The following is a 20,613-nucleotide window of genomic DNA, read 5'->3' as shown; positions in this document are numbered from 1 at the left end:
TAGTCTCAAAACCTATTTTCTGTTTCCCTCAATTTTCTGGCATGAAGCTTGAGGGAGAAGGTTCTGTAGCTCACAAATCCTACTGGTTCCAATTTGTGTGCAACCCCCAACCTTATTTTTCCTTTCTATACTCAGCTTTAGATCCAGAAAAATCCATTTGTCTACACATAGAACAATAATTCTCCACTGCCTGAGAAACTGAGTATCTAAATACAACTAATGGGAATCAGCAGGTGTGAAAAAATTACAAAAATTATTATTTTGTCTTTACATCCCGAAATCTAAAGAAAGCCCAAGAATTACTTTTTGGACTCTGCACAGTACTGGTTCATTCTAATGCTGAACTTAAACTCAGTCTTGAACTAGACTAGCAGAAGCTTTTATGACTTGCCATTAAAAATGGCCTGTACAAATAACTTGTTTTGACTACTTTCAAAGACCATTGTTTTACAGACTGGGTTGGTTTTGCTAGTAGCAATTCACATGCAGCTCAGGGTTGTCTGCAAAGGATTCAAAGGACTCTTCATCAGGAAACATGGAAGAAAGAGCTTCTCTTAGGTATATTTAGAAGAAGATGGGAAAAGAAGTGACTGCTTAGAAATCAGATATAAGAGTTATGTGAAATTCACAATGTCTTTGTTTAACATTTCATTTACAGTAGATTGTTTTGTACAGTTTTGTAATCATTGGATGTCTGAATTTTTTTTAAAAATGGCCATTTTACATCTGAAATGTTAAAACATACATTTTAAAATGTTTTCATATAAAAAGATATCTTTTAATTGTGTAAAAAAAAATTTCACACTTCAAAAAATCCTTACAGATCTTGGTTTTGACTTGGTTTTACTAAAACAGAGGAACTAGTTTTTATTCCACAGTCTGCACGCTACAGCCAAAATTCCAGTTCCTATATTTAAAAAACAAGCATGGAAACTTTAAAATGTACAACTGTGTACAATTGTTATAAATATTTTCCTTAGTTCTATACCCCATTCTATTACAAATCCCTTGTTCACTCTTTATTGTTTAAAAAGATCTGGTTCAGCTTTTTCTTTGAGTACTGTTTAAAGGAAAAGTTTTTATTAATCACAACAAGCTGCAGCATATTCAAAGGACTTTCATAGGATGCATCACACAAGAATAATTAGAGCAACTTGCCACAAAATGGATTTCCTTTAAGTGGAATGGCAATTAGAGCTTTATGATATACAATTCACCATAAATAATAAAAGTTTTATGATATATAATTCACAACCTCACAGCTGTCTACACACCTATTAGAACTAAATTTTAGTTACTGAATTCCAGTACTTTTCAAAAGGTCTTAGTGATCACATGTAAACCTTGAGAATCCACAAGTCCACCAACTGTGCACCTGCACAAAATGACTTTATGAACTTGAAATACATACTCCAGTAAATTAATACATATTAGGAGAGGCTGTGGTGCTCAACAAATTGCCAAACAGCTGCTGGCTGCACACTGCCATCAACTGGTAACTGTGAAAGAGCTTAAGGGTAAAATATGCGAGAAGTACTGCTATTAACTATCAGTTTTATCTTCTTACTGATGCATGAATGACCATATAGATATGCATTATACATTTAGTGCACATGAACTATCTACAATGAACACCAGAGAATGCTATTATGACATTTATAGAAATTAATTTTAAAAATCCTTTTGAAAACACTACTAAGTTTTACTTACAGCGTAAGAGTTTTACCTCATCAAATACTTTAGAAACTACATGCTTGTCCAGAACTGGGATGTATTTGGTACCATGAGGGACAGCTGTAGGAGCTAAGGCATCCATGATGGTGAGTCGCCTAGCAACCAAGCCATGGGTCTTTAACCAGAGAGCTGAAGAGATATCTAGAGGGCTAGAAAAGAGAGACTGTAAGATGTAGCACATGGTAGAAACACATTTGACAGGTCTGAAATGACTGAAGAAAAATAGAAACTATAATTTTTGTGATGTATTTATATATGCACACACATACCTTTTAGATGCCTTTTTCACATTCTGCATTTTCAGATCTAAGGGAAAACAATTCCATTTGATTATCTTAGAGGTTTTGTGCACACAAAAGTATACATAAATAAGCTGACATATAATAGTGCCATTTTTTTATTTGAGCCTACTAGCAGCATCACAAAGACTACACAATAATGGCTATTTCATTTGCTAAATTAATCAATGAGAATTAGGTTTCCTTTGTTTCTTGGTGCTTGATCAATAGTAAGTGTTACTATTTACCACATGAGCCCTAATTAATCAATGAGGAATGTATAAAATAGGTGGAAAATCTTTTTTTAAACATAAATTAGTTTGTTGTTTTGTTTTTCTTTTATCCCAAACCAAATATTAACCAGCTTAATTCCCAAGTCAAGATGTGATACCAAGTACTACCACTAATAAGATGGCCAGGAGTAGCTACTTTAAGGTATACCACTATGAAATTCTGTATAAAGATATATAAAAAACTAAACATAACATGATGAAATGTAAAAAAGTCAAACATTTTTAAGCATCATATGTGAGGTTTTAGAATGACTTAGCAAACCTAGCATAAAGTTCAGAGTTGCATGAATTACTGAAAGAAATTAAAAATATCTGGATTTATATCTAAGCCCCCTTGAAAACACTATTATCTCTACATATTTGTCTGTCCCAGAGAGCATGGGTTTTGTAAGTCTAAGCATACTAATGAGTGCAACCTCTTTTTACATTGGTACCACAGAATTAGAACCACCACTCTCATCTTTTAACCCCAACATTGATCATAACCACAAACTACTGTTCCACAAGAATAGTGTATTACTGTACCACAGGTACAACAAGATTGTCAAGATCTATTTCTTATGTTGATAAGAAGCAACTGTGATATCCTTTCAGCAGTATAAGGCATAGCTGTATCACAACTGCTGCATACTGTGAACACAACTAAGCTGTTGTAAACTGTATAGTTTGGGCACTGGCAGGAGTCTGGCCACAGTTGTAAAGACACTTACAATACCATTCTGCATGTCCAAGTCTCCACATCTCTGTTGTGTTTCAGTCCTTTGTACTGCAGATCTGCACAGTTTTGCCTCAAATGAGGTGCCACTACTTACAAATGCAGCACAAGAAATGTTATCCTCTGCCCCACTCAGAGCTTCCTGTTCTGCCAACTTGCCTTTCAAAATAGTTGTACATTTCTCACTCTTCTTGACAGAAAAACTTTTTTCCTCTGGAGATGTTCTTTCCTCTGGGCTTTCTTCCCTAGATTTCACACCATGGCTCAGGATTCGCAGCAGGCTGCTCTTTGTTTGCTCTGTAGGTGTTGAAAGGGAAAGAAAGGAAGAGCTAAAAGAGCTAACTTACTAACTTACAAGTACATGCCTGGGATTTTTGAGTTCCTCCTTGGTATTCTGTCCCAATTTTAAAGGGACTGCCTACAAACGACCTCAAACACAAAACTGTTTGTACTTTATACAACACAAAGTTGTACTTTGTACTTTCCTCAAGGATGAAGGTTTCTTTTACTTCAGCTGGGTAAACTTGGTTTCAGACTGCAAGGATACAGTGGATATACAAAGGATACTTCCAAGAGAAATATAGTGTTATGGGTGTAGTAAGGGAAATATTAGTGTAAGTAATGCTGTAACTAGTGAAACATAGATCAGCTCTTCATTCTTGCCAGATACATACTTTCTTAGAATAAAAAGAGATAAGGGTTTAATATCTACTGTTAAAAAAACATTTACAGAGCTTTCAAAACATTTTGTTAAAGGGGTTAATTTTTTATTGCAGGGCCTGTGATGAAGGACAAATGAGCAGACATATGTTTGTCTGTTTTGGCCAGATGAATAAGATGGTTGAAAGTAAAAATGAAGATAAGTTAGTTAGATTTTCAAAAGGATGATTATTTATATCATCATACTTCATTTGTTCCTACAAAAGGGATGCTTTTTGCTATTTGCAACAGGATCTTTTCAAGTTAGTGAATAAATTCTGTTAACAACTACAGTTCATTTCAGTCTTACCTGCATATAATAATTTCTTTCTTCGGGCTGGACTGTCAGCAGTTGTTTGCCAGGTTTGCTGGTGTGGAGTCCGTGCTGGCTCTTCTGAAGCACAGAACAGCCTACTGCTAAGAGAAGTACTCAGCTCTTCAGCATGTTTGGATACAGCTTGTTTAAGTGCTTGTAAGTGGTTAGTGCTTGTAAGTTTTAAAAAGAAGTTATTTCAAGTATATAACACTGGTTTAAGAAATGCTAAGCTGAAGTTTTCTGGTAATTTAAATACTGTTTTCAGATGCTTCGAACAGCGTAAAATATTTTCTCTGTTATACTAATCTGCATTTCAAAGGGGAGTTCAAAGGAGGTTAAAATATTCTCAGTTTTTAAAATTATTTAAAAGTCCTTTCTTAGTTTATTTAAAAGACGTTCATTACTTTTAAGGTAACACCCTCATATCCTTTTAATAAGGATAGAATGTTCTGTAATAGCTACTTTGAATCCCAGGGTAAGAATAAACCTATCATCAGCAATGAAAATATCTGACACACATATATATGCATATACATATATATATCTAAGTGCCAGCATTAATAAAAAATATGAAATTTCTAAAATAAACACTTAAAAATATTTTTATGCTGGACATCCTACCTGCCCTTCCATACATATGAAATCATTCCATAGCACTCTCCAATTTTCATTTCTTTTACTTTATTTTTTATACCTTTACTTTAACTTACTGTTTTTAATAGATTTCTGTCTTAAAAATCTGATTTCTTTTAATGCAATTTTTTACTTTTATACTATTACTTCACAGGTAAATACACAAATAGATCTGTACATAATTTATGTTTCAATCAGCATATCCCAATGAGTGGCAATTTAGTCATGAAATCCAAGCCAGCCGTACCTATACGACAATAATTTTTCATTAATCCTTGAGATCAGAGGGAACAACTCTACCATGTGTTGAAGACAGAAAAATAATTTCCCCTCTATGCTTTAATTATTCCTAATATATTGAGACTATTGATATATTTGAGATCATTTTGTTTCAGGCACCATGATATTGGTGCATTTTTCCAGATTTTTCTTTTGCATTACCTTAGCTGTTAAAAAAAACCACCTCAAAACAACAAAGCAACAACCTTTCTTTTCAAAAGAGAATGTCAGAGGTTAAAAATGCAAGACAATGAAAAGGAGAAATGTAACAGATAGCTCTTATGTCTTATTAACAAAACAGTATGAGGACATACTTATTCTCTGGATAATTTTCTTCATTAAAAGAATCCATCATCAGGCTTTTGACATGAAAGGTCTTTACTTTCTCTAGGTCTTTTTCTCCTTGATCAATTTCTCGTTTCAAAAGATGTATGTCTTTATTCTAACAGAAAGAAAATCATATGTTTTAGTACAACTAGGCCTAAACAAGTTTCATTTCTGAACTGAAACTATGCAAGTTCTCATAATAATTTTGAATAATGGCTCAGGACAGCTTCCAAATTTTGTAGACTCTTTCAGGTAGACTCTTGTGCTTGGCATTACAGCCTTTCAAATTATTCTTCCTTTCTAGGAAAAAGATAAGCATTCCCTAACTAGCCAGTTACCCCTTGAGCTATGAACAGCCATATTTCTGAATAATGTACTGAGGTCAGTAGCTCCACTCACTTCCAGCAAGCAAGAAAATAAATAAGCAAATAAATAAAATACAATACCAGTTACGTACAACTGGCGGCCTGTCATTCTACAGATCACAGCTGTATCACATACTGTCCCTGGGAATGACAAAACATACTCTTCAAGGGAACACTGGAGTGACTAAGAATCATTTGGATTAAGGAGGAGGAAACAGGAAGGAAATTCCAATGATGATCCCCTTACAATTCCCACAGGGCCAGAAGTGTAGAGATGTACAATACAGACTTTGGCACTCATCTGTCCAATACGAGCAGTGTCACACAGTCCACACCATCAGGATCACTCAAATTGCCCAGCACACTCTCTGATACTTTTCAAGAGCTGGATTATTTTCACATCTTCCTTCTAATTGGTGTTCGCAAAGTTCAAGTTTCCTGCTACTGTCTTATTCCTTGTTGTTCTCATTGTTCCACCACAACCATTTCTAAAATTTGTGGAATCAATTAAGTGTTGCTTTTAATTAAAAATAAGAATATGTTTCAAATGGATGATTCTGTTAGTCTATTCAGAAATTTTCTACTGGGGATTGTTAGATTGAGCTGCTTAGTCACACCTGATAGATGACTGCTATTCTAGTCATTTTACTCATTATGGATCTCTCCCAAGTGGCTACTGTAGAGCAAACTTTTAACAAAATTGATGGAATCATTCATCATCATTCAAATTCAGCTGTGCATTCTCTCATTTTTTAACAGGATACAAAACATAGTTTCATTTTAAACAGTAACTTATTTCTGAGACAGCAGAGATCACACGTGTTTCTTCCAGAGCTGAATTTGGTCTGCATGTATTTTTAGGTTTTGGGTTTCAGGCGGGGGGCTAGGGGAGGGGGAATGTGTTTCCAACAGTAGCATTACAAATGTACTTTGCATGACATTCGGGCTTTTTTGTTGCAGTCTAATAAAATTTAACAAGCAAAAAATGTCATACTTATTGCTTTTACATCACTTTGAAGATGACTAGGATTAACCCTCTTTTTTTTTAATAATCTATTGTAACATGAAATCACAGTAATGCAAGTTGTGGTTCCTTCAACAGCATGAAGAAGCAGATATATTTATTTTCAGATACTCACAAGAATAAACTCTGCAGTATCAGGATCAGTCAAATAAATGTTGTAATAATGAAACCGTCCCTCTGTTTTAGTAGATAGTTCATACAAAAATTTATTAGCTTCTATATCATCACAGTTGAATGAAACAGTATGGATGGGAATTTTACAATGAAGATGGACTTCAGCAAAAATTATTTGGGAGGGCTGAAAATTGGAAAAAAAGTATATTAAAAATACAGCATCTAGAAATGTATTTATCAAAACATGGTGAATTTGTAAGAATGTAATCAGTCATACTGTTGCTTATAGACAGATATAGACCAGTTAAAAGCATCCACCTTATATGGATTGTTATTTCATAATTACATAAAATGAGCTAATTTAAAACAGATTTTGAAACACTGACAATGCATTAAGGTACAGGATGTAAAAATCTTCATTTGCAAAGCCTAGCCATGATGCAGTACTCTTTGTTTCTGAAGTCTTAAAAGAAATTACTAAAGTATAGGAAATTAAAATACTGTTTTGGTGTTTATTATCACTGGATATATATAAAAATATTTTTGGAAGTATATGAGTATAGATATTTTTAATAAACAAAATTAGTTCACAGAAAAGTCGATTCAATATCAGGAAACAAAACATAAATCATAAAAGGCATTAGTAACCAGGTAAAAAGAAATCAGGTATTCATTAATTTTGAACTTAATAAAAATATTAAAAATAAGAATATTAATAAGTGTATATTAAGCCAAATTATTCTTTGGTAAAACATTAATATATGCTTCTAGATAGAAAAACTGTGAAACAATGCAAATAAACATCCAAGAGACTGCACAAGACTCAGCACTGTAGGCATGATATTCATCTCCCACTTCTGACTTCTGACACCACTTTTCTGCATCTTCTGTTTTCTCATTTTAGAAATACCTGGTCAGGTCTCCCATCCGTCAAGAGATAAATAGCCTGAGTGTCAGTATCAGCAAGAGCAATCTGGAGAGCTTTGAGTGTATTTGTGGAACTTCCAACCTAGGAAATCAAGAAGAAAGAGACAAAGAAACAGCTATAAATACTAACAGTTCTTTGCCTCTGTTCTTAAATTATTTTAGCACAAAAGTTATCTATAGCAACAAAACATGCCCAGTAAAGTAATACTGTGCCCACTAAAAAAAGTTTTGGAGTAATACTAGCATTTTTCCTATGTATGTCATTCACATACTTTGTGATCGTGATTTTTGTTTCTTTTTAGACTAAACGCAACTCTAAACTCACTGAAATGCATTTTATGGCTTATAGGAACCTAAAACCTACAGTTTACATCTTCAAATGGCCACCTTTCAAACATGCAGTGTACCAAACCTTCCAAATTAAAGGTACATGTAAAGTTTTACCAGTATGGAAAAGTGTTTCATCAAGTCTTAGTCTTTTTCTGGGGACAAAGCAAAATCCCTGAAAATATTTGGACCTGTTTTATGGTTGTATAACATCTGAATACTCCTCTGGAGGGCAGAGAGGATTGTAGTGGTGCAACAAGAAACTTGGGATCCACATACATAATGCATTGCAGAAGATAAACATAAATCTCTAACATTGACCCATGCATAAAAAAATGTTAACAGATAGCATTATTTTTTCAGTCCTAATAATTGCGTTAAGACTTCTTCCAGTCCTTCCCACCTCCACCAAGTTCTATTAGAAAGGGTAAAGTAAGTAAATCAGGTAAAATGAAATAGGAGGTACATTCTGACAGTGATTCTGTATAGCTGCATAAGAGTGTGTGGGCCAAGCAGCAAGACAGCTCATATACTTTATAATCCTATCTTCTAATTCACAAGCAATCCTTATCAGTACCCACTCATAAGAAATAACTAGCCAGATTCATTTTGTTTGTGCTAAATTTATCTAATATTCCTAATGTTTTAGTAAGCATTATAAAGTTTTAGACACATCACTCATTATTATGTGTAAACTGGCCATCCTGGCTCTTTTGATAATGGTACCTGGTTTTGAGCTAATTTGAAACAAAACACCTTTCACTTCTTTTCACATCATGGGAACATAGGGTGGATGCTGATGATGTAAGGAAAATAATTATGTACCTTATAGTGAAAGCTGTTCATTTTAGGTTTCTCAATTGCTACTGTTACAAATGGACACTGGTTTTATCAGTGTTTAAACAACATTGACATACTTCAACTATGTGACATTACCACCTCTAAAATTTTCAGTGTTATCACATCTAAAGGATTTTTAAGGAACAGTTAGTTACTGTTTATAGCTCAGCTTCCTTATTGATAATCCTGGGACCAAAGTGTATAAAATGAGATCAAAGGAGCTACTCTGATTAATATTCCAGACCAATCCTCTGTTGATTTCAGCTTCACTGTAAAGTCAGCTTTCTGATCTCAGACTTACACATGCACTGCTTAAAAGAGACTAAAAGGTCACCAGCAGATGCCAACATTGAAAAAAGTAGTCTGCTCTTGTACCATTTCCTGCACCACTTCAGATATCTAGATCTGAATTTCAAATGAAATTTATAATAAACAATTAACAATTTTATGAATAATGATGAACAAGGCCATTCCCAAATGCATATATAAGATGGTAACAAATTATGGTAGCTCAATGTATTACTGAACTTGCATGAAGCTGTACAACATATATGATTTAAACAGAGCCAAGTTTTCAAGTCTCAAGTAAAATTAACTAACCTCAGTTTTAAGTATTCGCCAACTGCTCAGTGAGGCCACACTAAAGCTTTCTTTTCTCTACGTGTTGGTCTGTTAGTATTTTCTGAGAATACTGTTATTTATCTTGCTTTATAGTCTCAGAGGCATTATGTAGCTTCCCCAATTCCCTCATCCCCAGGAATTTCGTATTAAGTCTGAGGAAGAGCTGTCATAATGCTGAGGAGTTTTATTACATAAACATGTAATAAACATGAGGGGGTTTGTGTCAGAAAATATAACATGGGATACATCTGTAGCACTGGGCAACTGATTCTCAGTCCTGTGCTCATAATGTTGAACATTTGACACATTAGGTGGTCCTAAAGCTGATGACAGTTACAATGTGGGGGATGACTGTGGCTGACTACAAGCATTTCTACTGTTTCAGGGAAAAGTGCTCAGATTTTGGCCACTGTCAGAGAAAGAATATTGGGTAGACAGATAGATGTTTGGTCTGAGTATGGTTGTTCTCATGTTTCTATCACAGCTAAAGTCACCTGCCTATCTATTCATCAACAGGGACTAGAAATGCTTCTCCATGTTGCTGACATGTTTCCTGTACCACTTCTGAGCTGTAAGTCTGCCAGCAACAGCTCTCATAACCACGCAGCAGCCCTGCAGCCAGAATGACAAATTCAGACATGAGATCTGAGCACTGACATGTTTCCTGCAGAAATCAAACGGGCCAATGTCTGCATTGTGGCTACTAAACATAGAAGGCTGCAAGTTGAATTATTAATATGATTTGATAAACAGGTCCTCTGTTAAAGGGTTATTACACCTGACAGATGATATGTTGTACTCAGATTCACTAAGGTCTATACATCATATATATTTTCAGCTTACTCAAGTCAAATACTTAGTCAGTCCAAAATCACCCCAGCCACACAGAAAATGAGGAAACAAATACAACTTTGTACAAGCACGCTTTGTGATAATTGGTTGCCATATTACCTCAAGCTGTTTTATCCAAAGCCAAGCATCTTGCAAATTTTCCTCATTAACTTCAGCAAGTTTCTCTTGCCATGCCACTGCTTGGGCACTAAATTTCACAAAGTTAAATCTCTTCTTGTGTCTCAATTGTTCCTGCAAGAGATAGCATCTGAATTTTACATACTGTTAAAAGAAAGAATACTTGTATCCTGAAATACTGAGTACTAGCAGTTGTTTTAATTATTATATAGTTGATTATATGGTTACAATAATATTCAGTTATGGCGTACAGAGAGATATACAAAGACAGAGACAATTATCACTTACAACTATTAAGGTTACTTGAAATTCCCAAAGTAAGACTCCATATACTCATATTTCTCAAACTACTTGAACAGCAAATGTCTAGGAGGGCATGAAACAGAGATGAAACTGGGTAGGATCAGTGGTGTAAGAAAGAGATTATCACTGCTTACCAAAGGAAATTGAAATCAGAAGGAAAGACATCATTTAGAGAAAGAGAACAAGAATCAAACAAAGAGCACTGGCAAGGGGAAAGCAGGAAAAAAATAAGTTAGGAATTTGCTGAAGTTGCTTTTGGAGGAAAGTAGTAAGTCAGGGAAAATTTGTGCAAGCTAGTACAAACTTTCAGAGACTGAAACCTTTGCCTCCCTTTCATCACCATTTTTGTGCAGCTGCTTGTGAAACCTTCTGGCACAGTATCTAATAAATTTCTAGAGTTGATCTGCTTAGAGGACCACAAGATACTATGTCCTATGACTGCACCTAGCTCAAAAACCTCTCTGTCATAGTTTTAATATTTTTAGTCCTACTAATGATTCTATCAATGCCAGACTGATTGAATTTTTATTTGTCAGTTACTTCTCTTAGGGTTAAAGAAATTTAAGATTAATCATGTTTTAAGAGTACCCATTTCAAATATTAATGTACGCTAAGCTGACATCATTGTAGACTTCTAAAACTAGGTGAGACAAATTCTGTCTTAGGTGTGTCTCCCAGCAGTCACAGCTTTTGAGGTGCTTCTGCACTTTGCAAGTCCCATTGCAAAGTTCTGAGTCCCTGCAAGATTCAATCAAGTTCAAAACGTTCTACGCCCTCTATTGTAGAAGTATGAAAGTGAATTTAGAACACACATTACAAATCACAACATGCCAATGGAACTGGATGATAAATGAAAATGCCAAAAGGTATTTCATTGTATAGCTTTTTCTCTGTGTGTTTTTTTCTTGTTTTGTTTTTTATCTTTTTTTAGGAGGAAGGTGGCTTGAGAGAAAGAACAACATAAGCTTTTTTATTTTATAACATTTTCTCTAGTTTTTTTCAAATATTTGTATAAATGAAGCAAAAATACAAATTTTTAATTGAAAAATGAGCACATGAAGAAAAATATAAATACTTTTGTAAAGCTGCTATTTAAAGAAATAAAAATAAATAGAAAGTGAAATAACAGCCATCCAGAAGAGATGAGCCTACTCTAAAATGCTCCTAGCCTTCAGAATCATCACTTTGTCCTACCTGTATGAGCTGAAATATTTTTTCCTTCACCAGTGGCAGCTTGTTGTTCATAGACTGGGATGTATCAATGAGAATATAGACATTATCTTCAAACACATTACCAAAGAGCCCTCTGCTTCCTTGTTGAAGCCACTTAATCCTAGGGGAGGAACAAAAGTATCAAAACCTGTTCCATAAGATCTTTGGAGCTCTGCATATCAGAATCTAACAGGTAGGATCTTTTTATCACTACTGTACTTCTTATTCTCTTTCCCTAAACACCTGTTAGTAGTCACTGTGAGAAGTGGTATATTGCCCTTGATGAACCCATCCTATGTCATTACATAACAACACAAGACATTTTTATTTTATAATTTCAGTAGAAATCCAGAGACAGACAAAAAAAGACAAAACAATACAGCACCTCTATAAAGTCAATTATCAGGTAGTTTAAGCTGGGAAAACCCATGTGGAAGCAACTATAACTATTGTCACTGTAACTGTTCACCAGTCTGAACTCAGTAAATCATTTAATCACATGCTACTGTGCCTCCCTTCTCAGGAAACCACTTGAGAACCTATTCTGCAAGGAACTTAAGCACTTTGAAGAGCCTTAATATAAAGCAGATGCTTCAATGGTTTGCTGACCTCGAGCCTTAACTACAGACTAAGTTTTACATTTTAAAGAGGATTGGAGTGTGCCTGCCAGTTAAATACGTGCATACATACTGCTGTGCACAAAAATCCTTCCTCAGTAATGGCTGCAGCAAGTCCAAATCTGATTTCCCTTGAGAGTCGTAAAGTACCCATCTACTCCGAAACAGAGATGTTTAACAGATGGAATATAATGGTCCTGGGAAAAATATTACTCATCTCCACAGAGGTTTAAAAAAATGATATCATGGAAACTTAAGGATCCTATTACATTTGCTACCGATAGCTATTTTGTCATTAATTATTTCCCCAAAAGTGTTTGATGAGGTCTACCAGGACTTTTTAACACTGAGATGAACCACTCAAAATAGCAAACCCATAATCTCAGCTTGGATTTCAAAAATATACACTCACTAAAACTGTTTATCTCAAATTTTCCTTTGACACTACATAAATGTTATCCTACGTACAGTAAGATGAAGAAAAACTAAAAGGAATACCAAAATTCTGTTTCACCCTGCTAAATGTAATCAGGTTGCTATACTTTTGGTAGAGAAGCAGCAACAAACTGAAAAATTCATCAATAAAATGGAAGTTCACATGCTTTCTTCAGTGAGACATCTTGTTGCCCTAATATACAAAACAGAGGGCAACATTTATTCTTTCTCTCAGTTCTACAATAGGTTACCTTTGTCTTCTAGTGTAGCTTTAAAAGCCAATTTACTCTAGGGGCATCTTTAGGACAGATTAATCAGACCCTCAGACTGCCTCTTTTTTGGTAGATGTCCTACAAAATCTAAGACTGTCTATATGGCTACAGAAATGTAAACCAGGCAGGTGGTTTGAGCACTGAACTTCTCATCATGTGCATTACTTAATAGCTCATGCCCTGACTCTGATCTAGACTGTTCAAACTTGTCTTCAACAAGAAATTGCAAAAGATAACCATTATCAGCATGCTGTACTGTAGCTGTGCTACTTGGTGTTCAAGGTATCTCAAGGGATACTAAACATACAGGATGAATATTTATTAAGTTTTATTGATGATTCTTTAAGTTCCCTGCCACCCTATAGTCCCAATACTTTTTGGCACTTTCAGCAGTAATTCAAAAATGTGCAGACTGACTTTCACATTTGTGTTTCAGAAGGAGAACAAAAGATAAAACTGTTCATCAATTTTCTTACATGGCTACTAAGAAATCCTACATATAAGATTCTGATCTTTTCTGGCTCAGTACCACTACTGTCAGTTTACCAACCACTTCAGCTTATTATGACAGTAAATGTCAAACATTTCAGCAACCATGTAAAACAATACAAACTGAGTTTATGTGAACACTAACCTTCCTTCCACTTGTCTGAGAGCTGTCCTCATTTTCTCTTCGTACTGCTTATACTTTTCTGTACTAACATATATGTGAACTACAGATCCATCTTTCCAGAGGGTATGTACAAACCTGTCACAGTATCTTGCATGGATTACCTTCCTTTTTGTCTCCTACAACAAAGAAAAACCCATTTCATGTTCCAAAACACATTATTTTGCAGTGCCTTTAATATTTGGTGAACAAACTTCAAATGTACATGCTTGTTGCACATGAACAGGTGCAGAAATAAACATGAGATAGGATGGTCACAGAATTCGCTCCTAGCAAGTCAATAGAAACTGGTTTTATTCTTGTAGCTAGCAAAAGCAGAAGCTTTACCATTACATCAAACAGTGTAATGGTAAAGCTTGAGAAAAACAAATAGAAGACATATTAATCCAAATTTGTTTAAGTACCTGCAAACACTGCAGCAGGTGAGACTAACACATATTCTGAAGACAAGCAATCTTTGCTCCACCACACAGAAATACATAGAAAATGATGGCATTGCTTAAGCCAGTCCTGATCTTTCCTTTCAGATTACATGGGAACTGGCAAGGAGTCTTTAAAATAGCCCTTTGAAACATTCTTTTCATGACATTCTTTGTCCCCATAATTAATAAGATGATTTTAAAAAAACTACAAAACAATGAGGCCATATACTATATCATAAATTCCTCCACCAGCCAAGTTTTCAAGCTTCAAAAGAAAAAACAAACAACTCACAGGATGAGAGGGAAAATTAACAACACTCACAGCATCAGTTTGTGAAGATTCATCCTCTGGTTTAGTTTTTATGTCAACAATCCCATCTACATGGCGGAAAATACAATCAGCAAGTGCATCATACGGTGTGAGCTTCTGAGCTTTCAAGCCATATTTCTGCAACCACTTCTCAGAAGTCAAATACTTGTCATATACATGATTTTGTAATGGATGATCAGTTTTGGTTGCTAATAAAGAAAATACAACAAACAAAATTTCCTGTATAACGTGGTTCAGTTTGGTTATACTATTTTCAAAACCAGGTTATGATACTAGAGTCAAAATTTTCAAACTTTTTCTGCTAGCTCTGACAGCATTGGAGTGAGCAGATATTTCTGAGTAATTTTTAACAGCCTCTACTTTGGTTGTGTTTTTTTTTTCTTATCAGACAACTCATTGTAACGAATTCCTTTATAACTGGAAAAAAAATCCAACATCAGAAGACATTAAACAGTGACAAGATCAACATATAAAAGGAATACTCTTAATAGTTTAATTACAAAATGCCAGAAAGTATTCCTGTATAACATGTCTAAATTCAAGAAGAATCACTTGAGAAAATGAAACTACAGAAGATATAACTGAAAATACAGTTGAGTTGGTTAACATTTTGTAGTGGGTTTCTGTGGGTAGGTTTTGGTAGTGGGGGGGGGTTACAGAAGTGGCCTCTTAGAAGCTGCCAGAAGTGTCTCCTGTCTGGTGGAGTCAATGCCAGCCAGCTCCAGGACAGACTTCCTGCCACTAGCCAAGGCCAAGCCAATTAAGTGTGACAGTAACACCTCCGTGATAACATATTTATGAACAGAAAGCCATTCTGCCAAAAGAATTCCAGCCAGGAAAGAGCAGAGTGAGAAGATGGGAACAACAAGGCAGACACCAAGGTCAGTGCAGAAGGAGGGGCAGGAGGTGCTCCAGGCACCAGACCTGAGCCCCTGCAGCCCGTGGTGCAGACCGTGGTGGAGCAGCTGTGCCCCTGCAGCCCATGGAGGAGCATCGGGGTGCAGAGACCCACCTGCAGCCCAGGGAGGACCATCTCTAGTTCTACACCCTCTTTCAAGCATTTTCAACTGATACTGAAGAAAAGTGGCCTTTTTTTTTTGTCTGATCTGGTATAACTGTTCTTATGTTTACCCTTTCATATCATATTGTCTTACAAATTTTTCCAAGGGCCATCTTAAGGTAGGGCACTGCACATCTCTGGATACTGGTAATAAGATAGAGCGCTCTACACTCACTCATCACTACCTCGATAAAACACAACTAAACCAAATGACCCTGCAGTGGGTCTCATAGCAGCGTGAATTTGTTTTGTCACACTTTAATTTTGGTGGACCTGGGTGGTATAAATGTCTATTCCATTTAGATGCAGCTACAGTGATAACAGCATTGAGATCCCGAGCCTGTAAACAAACCTATGGAAGCATCTACTGCCCTTACACACAGAGAGATCAGCCAACATTAAGGCACATGCATGGGTGGAGCCTACTCATGTGAAAATATTTGCTTTATGACTGCCTGTGGTCCTAAAAACAAGTGCCACAAATGTACTTGCAGAATTTTAAAAAGAAAACTTGTTTTCTTTTTTCCACATGCTTTGTGTAAAAAGTCATGTCTCAGTTCAGGTAACCAGTGCATTATCTGGAGTGACAGCAGAAAAGTTTACTCTTTCTCTGTTTCTTCTCCTGCAGAACATCACAGTGTTCATAACAAACTACATTTTGCAGCAAAGTATTTTAAACAGGAAGGTAAAATGTGGAAGAAATGCAGGCAAACTGAAAGACTGCAGTTATTTGGATGAACGAGTAACAGTCAAATAATGCTGAAGAACTGACCAAATAAATCATACTGTTAATTTAATTTCTTTTAAATTATTTATGAAGTGATTATATATGAAGGCAAACACTGAAAGAACACTAAAGCTGCACAGTCAGGAACACACAAATAAACACTGAAATTAGGGCTGCTCTTGCAGCTTTATTGTGGTCTCTTGGTTGATATGTATTACAGAAGAGCTGTTTAACTTCATATGGGAAGGCTTACTAACTCAGAAGATGCTATTATCAGTATAAAGAACTGTATTATGCCTTCACAGAAGAAAAAACTCTAGTTTTAATCATGCAGAGCTATGTTATGGACAGAAATTCAAACCCAGCAGCAAAGAAAAGTTTCCAGCTTCAAATTATCATCACCATCCCGGTCACGTATCTTAACACACTTCAAGTTCCCGACCAACTGACAGCACAAAACATTCCTCAGCAGGTGATTCAGAAAGTGGCATCTGGCCTCAGCCTCCATCTAGCCAAAGTAAAAGCAATTGCACTGTAAAAACAATACTATAGCTACACAAAATCACCCATGACTTATGCTAATTCAACCTGGATCTTGTATCAACTTACACAAAAAGTACCAGTAGACACTGCATAAGTATTTTAAAACCAGGGTGAAGATTATAGGCACTGACAATCATGGTTATGATCCTGAAAATCCATCCCCTTGATTGCAGTCCAATGCTGAAGCTGCCTAGACTCTACAGATTCCTAGGTTTTCATTATTTAAGTCTTCTCAGTGTGATCATTCTGCTCCAGAGCATGCCCAGAGAATCTCCATCTTAGAAGGGCTGAGTAGCACCTCACCATCCCCTATTCAAGCCTTCCAGAACTTCAGAAACCAGCTATGCTGCTGTCTCCAACAGTGTTCAATCCACAATCAAGATGCACAGAACAACAAATGGATCAAGTTCTAGGCTAAACACACTGGTGGGAACTATTAGTTTAATGAAAAATGTGGGTATTCCTCCAAGTTTCTTAAGACAAGATTTGTCAGAGTGCTCATCCAGAATTGTTTTCAGTCTTCTGCCTTTGATTACAATTCAAACGCACACTTTTTTCTTTTTAGAGGAATGAACTGGGCTATCCCAAGATGACCATGATGGGAGAAGGACGAGGTACTTCCCCAGCACTGTGTGGAATAAAATTAAAGAATTACTGGCCCAGGCAGAAAGGGAGAGACCACAAAAAGCAAAAAGAATTTTCATATCTTAAAATGCAGAAAACTTGTAAACCTAGTCACTAGTGAACTAAAAATGTTGTGTTTCACCTCAACCTGTTAAAGTTTGGCAAGTTTAAGCCATAATAAACAGAGATTTGTATTGGAAAGTTTCAGGCAACCCTAAATTTAGATAACAAGTATAGATGTTACCTGTACATAGATATTTCTGAGAAAACCATCCCCAAATGGATGAGTAATGAAAATTGTTCACAAATAAAATACTGATCATGAATATAATGGTAAGTCTGTGAAAGAAACATAAATTATACCATCTTGAGAAGCAGGCTGGTCAGATTCTGATAAAATTTTCTGAACTTGTCTCACTGTATTCCTGGCTTCCTCCAACTCCTTCCAGATCAAAAAGACATCTTCACGGACACCAGCTACTGCAAAAGAAATCCTAAATAGAACTTGACATTTTGATAACATTTCCACAATTTATAACTCCTCAATTATTACAAAGTCATTGGTATATCCAGATGTTGCCATATAACTTTGTTTTCTTGAGGTCCCATTGCAGTGACAAGTGCTGTTTTCTGATAGACTTCAAAACCCCAATTTTGAAAGTTTAAAGAGAAGACATTTTCAACTCTTTCAGTTTCCTTAAAGTATATAAACAATTTTATTTAAAATTAAATCTTCATTCCTGAAGACTGTGATGAAATTTTGCTAAAGATTTTCATCCCAACAATTCTCAACAGTCATAAATAAATGTTAAAAGAAAAAAACTGCTTTACTATCAGGCTATATTGTCAAAAAAAAAAAAATCCCAAAAAAAGGAAAGATGCAAAGCTTTCCTAAGGTTTTCTTAATCTCAACAGACATGTTTTTCTTTATTAAAATAATTAAAATATGTATTTATTCCATAGAGTACAATTACTAAAATTGAGTCACACTGTATATCTAAGCAGAATGTTCACTACTAAAGATGTGTTAAATTGGGTTAGTCTCAGAGATTAAATTGCAATAGGACAATGCAGAGAAACTGTGTGTACTGTTACAGCAAAAATTTGAAAGAAACTGAATCATCAGCTAACCTAACCACAAACGCAGGCTACAACCTGTTGCAGATCACAACCTATTAATGAATTGCACATAAAGATGCTGAACAAGGCAAGTTATATCTTATCATCTAGTGGTTCAGTTAATATACAGTGGTGGTTCACTGTATGAAAGATAAGACACACAAACTTGCCTACTAAAGTAAGTTATCAGTAAACAAACAAACCTGATCATTTTGTTCTTTGATAAACTTCCCTGAAATAATACTAATACGAAAGTTACACAAAATAAGAACTCAATTTTAATTGTGAAATGCTCTCAGTTTCCAAGAAATATTTTGAAATGTGTTATTGTACACTGCCACCTCCTGGGACCTTCCTGCATTTCAAAAACATCTGCTGCAGCCATTAGGACAAAGATCAACATTTCCTAAATCACAAAAAGCTTTAGTGAGGCAGATCATTCCACAACATAAAACACAAAAGGGAGAAAAAACCTCCATCTGTAATCATTCCCTTTTAAGCTTAAGAAAAGCATTCTTTTCAAACACTTTAGAAAGAAGTCGACTTTTCTTTTAGAAACAATCTCTCACCAGAAATACAAAATCTGAGCATCAGCAAAATTCAAGGACAAACAGATCTAGAGATTTTCTGATGAGTACTCAGCCACTGAATGTGTAAACATATACCTTTGTCACAGTTAAAACCACAAAACACATGCATTCACACCACACATGCACATATTTCCAAGTTTAAGGTTGTTAAGAATGCAATTCCAGTGGCACTGCCTCCAACTAAATCTGAGTATCTGCCAGATATGAGCTGTCAATTAATGTGATCTAAATTCAATTTTATTAACATTTTTAATGTTACATTTGAATATACTGAAAGAAGTATGTATATTTCAACTACCACTAAAACAATGCCAATGATATAATGGTTTTGTTTTGTTTCCCCTTAAATTGATGCTACAGACTCATCAATTTTACAGGATTATTGTTACTGTCCCCTTTAAGACACATACATTGAATTGCTGTTACACAAGAAGGTATTTTTTCCTTATTTATGCTGCAGCACAGTTAAGTAAAACTGCATGCACTTTCAAAGTAAGTACCTTTGATGACAGTATACAGGACAAATGCGGGCACCAACAACTGCACATTATGAAATTCCAGTTGCTTAGAAAACCTTTTTTCTGGGAACATTTTTTCCTGAATTCAACTGGGAGAGAAGGTTGCAAGCAGTGATATCCGCAGCAACTTTCTCTCTCTACATGGGAAGCTCTCCTCCACCACTGCCTTGTCCCCTTTTCCTCTACAGCTAAGGAGAAGTGGAAAAGAAAAGCTGTGTCTTTCGAAACTGAGCCCCCCAGATCAAAACATACATACACATGCAGTGCATAGTATCTTCCAGGTGTGGCTCTCAACCTGTGGCCTGTCCCTCAAAGTACATCACTGGTAAATGACCAAGAAAGCACGAACCTCACTTTGGTTTAAATTCCCTGCACTCACACCTCAGAAGTGCCATTTTTTGGGGACCACCAACCAAAGAAAGTCACTCCCCTAAATGGTGCAGTTTCCAACCAATCCAGGCCCACAATCTCTTGTACACCTTCAGGCATTCATGTCCCAGGAAAGACCCTGTCTTAAAAAGATCCCTTTATCCAGAGAGAGAAAGGGCCCTCCTGGTATCCCTCTGCCAAGAAGCACTATCCCGCTGCCCTGGCTGGCAGTGTAACAGCCACACCCCTGGGGAGCCCCCGGTTCTGGTTCAAAAACCACCACACTGCAATGGCAGGAGGGTGGCCACCAGTCACGTATTAGGGAGCCGGCCAAAATGCC

The 20,613-nt window shown here is 35.8% G+C and overlaps 1 protein-coding gene across 1 annotated transcript in view; it reads right to left on the bottom strand.

The window, feature by feature from the left end:
• The window catches only part of VWA3B (von Willebrand factor A domain containing 3B), a 74,031-nt gene that overhangs the window by 31,057 nt on the left and 22,361 nt on the right, over window positions 1-20,613 (bottom strand). The window contains 12 exon segments of the mRNA XM_018084323.2: window positions 1,727-1,883; window positions 2,004-2,040; window positions 3,180-3,317; window positions 4,030-4,136; window positions 5,262-5,389; window positions 6,779-6,961; window positions 7,688-7,786; window positions 10,444-10,575; window positions 11,959-12,097; window positions 13,935-14,089; window positions 14,715-14,911; window positions 18,041-18,157. Coding sequence (XP_017939812.2) covers window positions 1,727-1,883; window positions 2,004-2,040; window positions 3,180-3,317; window positions 4,030-4,136; window positions 5,262-5,389; window positions 6,779-6,961; window positions 7,688-7,786; window positions 10,444-10,575; window positions 11,959-12,097; window positions 13,935-14,089; window positions 14,715-14,911; window positions 18,041-18,157 — 1,589 coding nt within the window.

This window comes from Manacus vitellinus, unplaced genomic scaffold, assembly GCF_001715985.3.
Source record: "Manacus vitellinus isolate BGI_N305 unplaced genomic scaffold, ASM171598v3 scaffold_7_pilon, whole genome shotgun sequence".
Classification (NCBI taxonomy): domain Eukaryota; kingdom Metazoa; phylum Chordata; class Aves; order Passeriformes; family Pipridae; genus Manacus; species Manacus vitellinus.
This window is presented reverse-complemented; position numbering and strand designations above follow the sequence as displayed.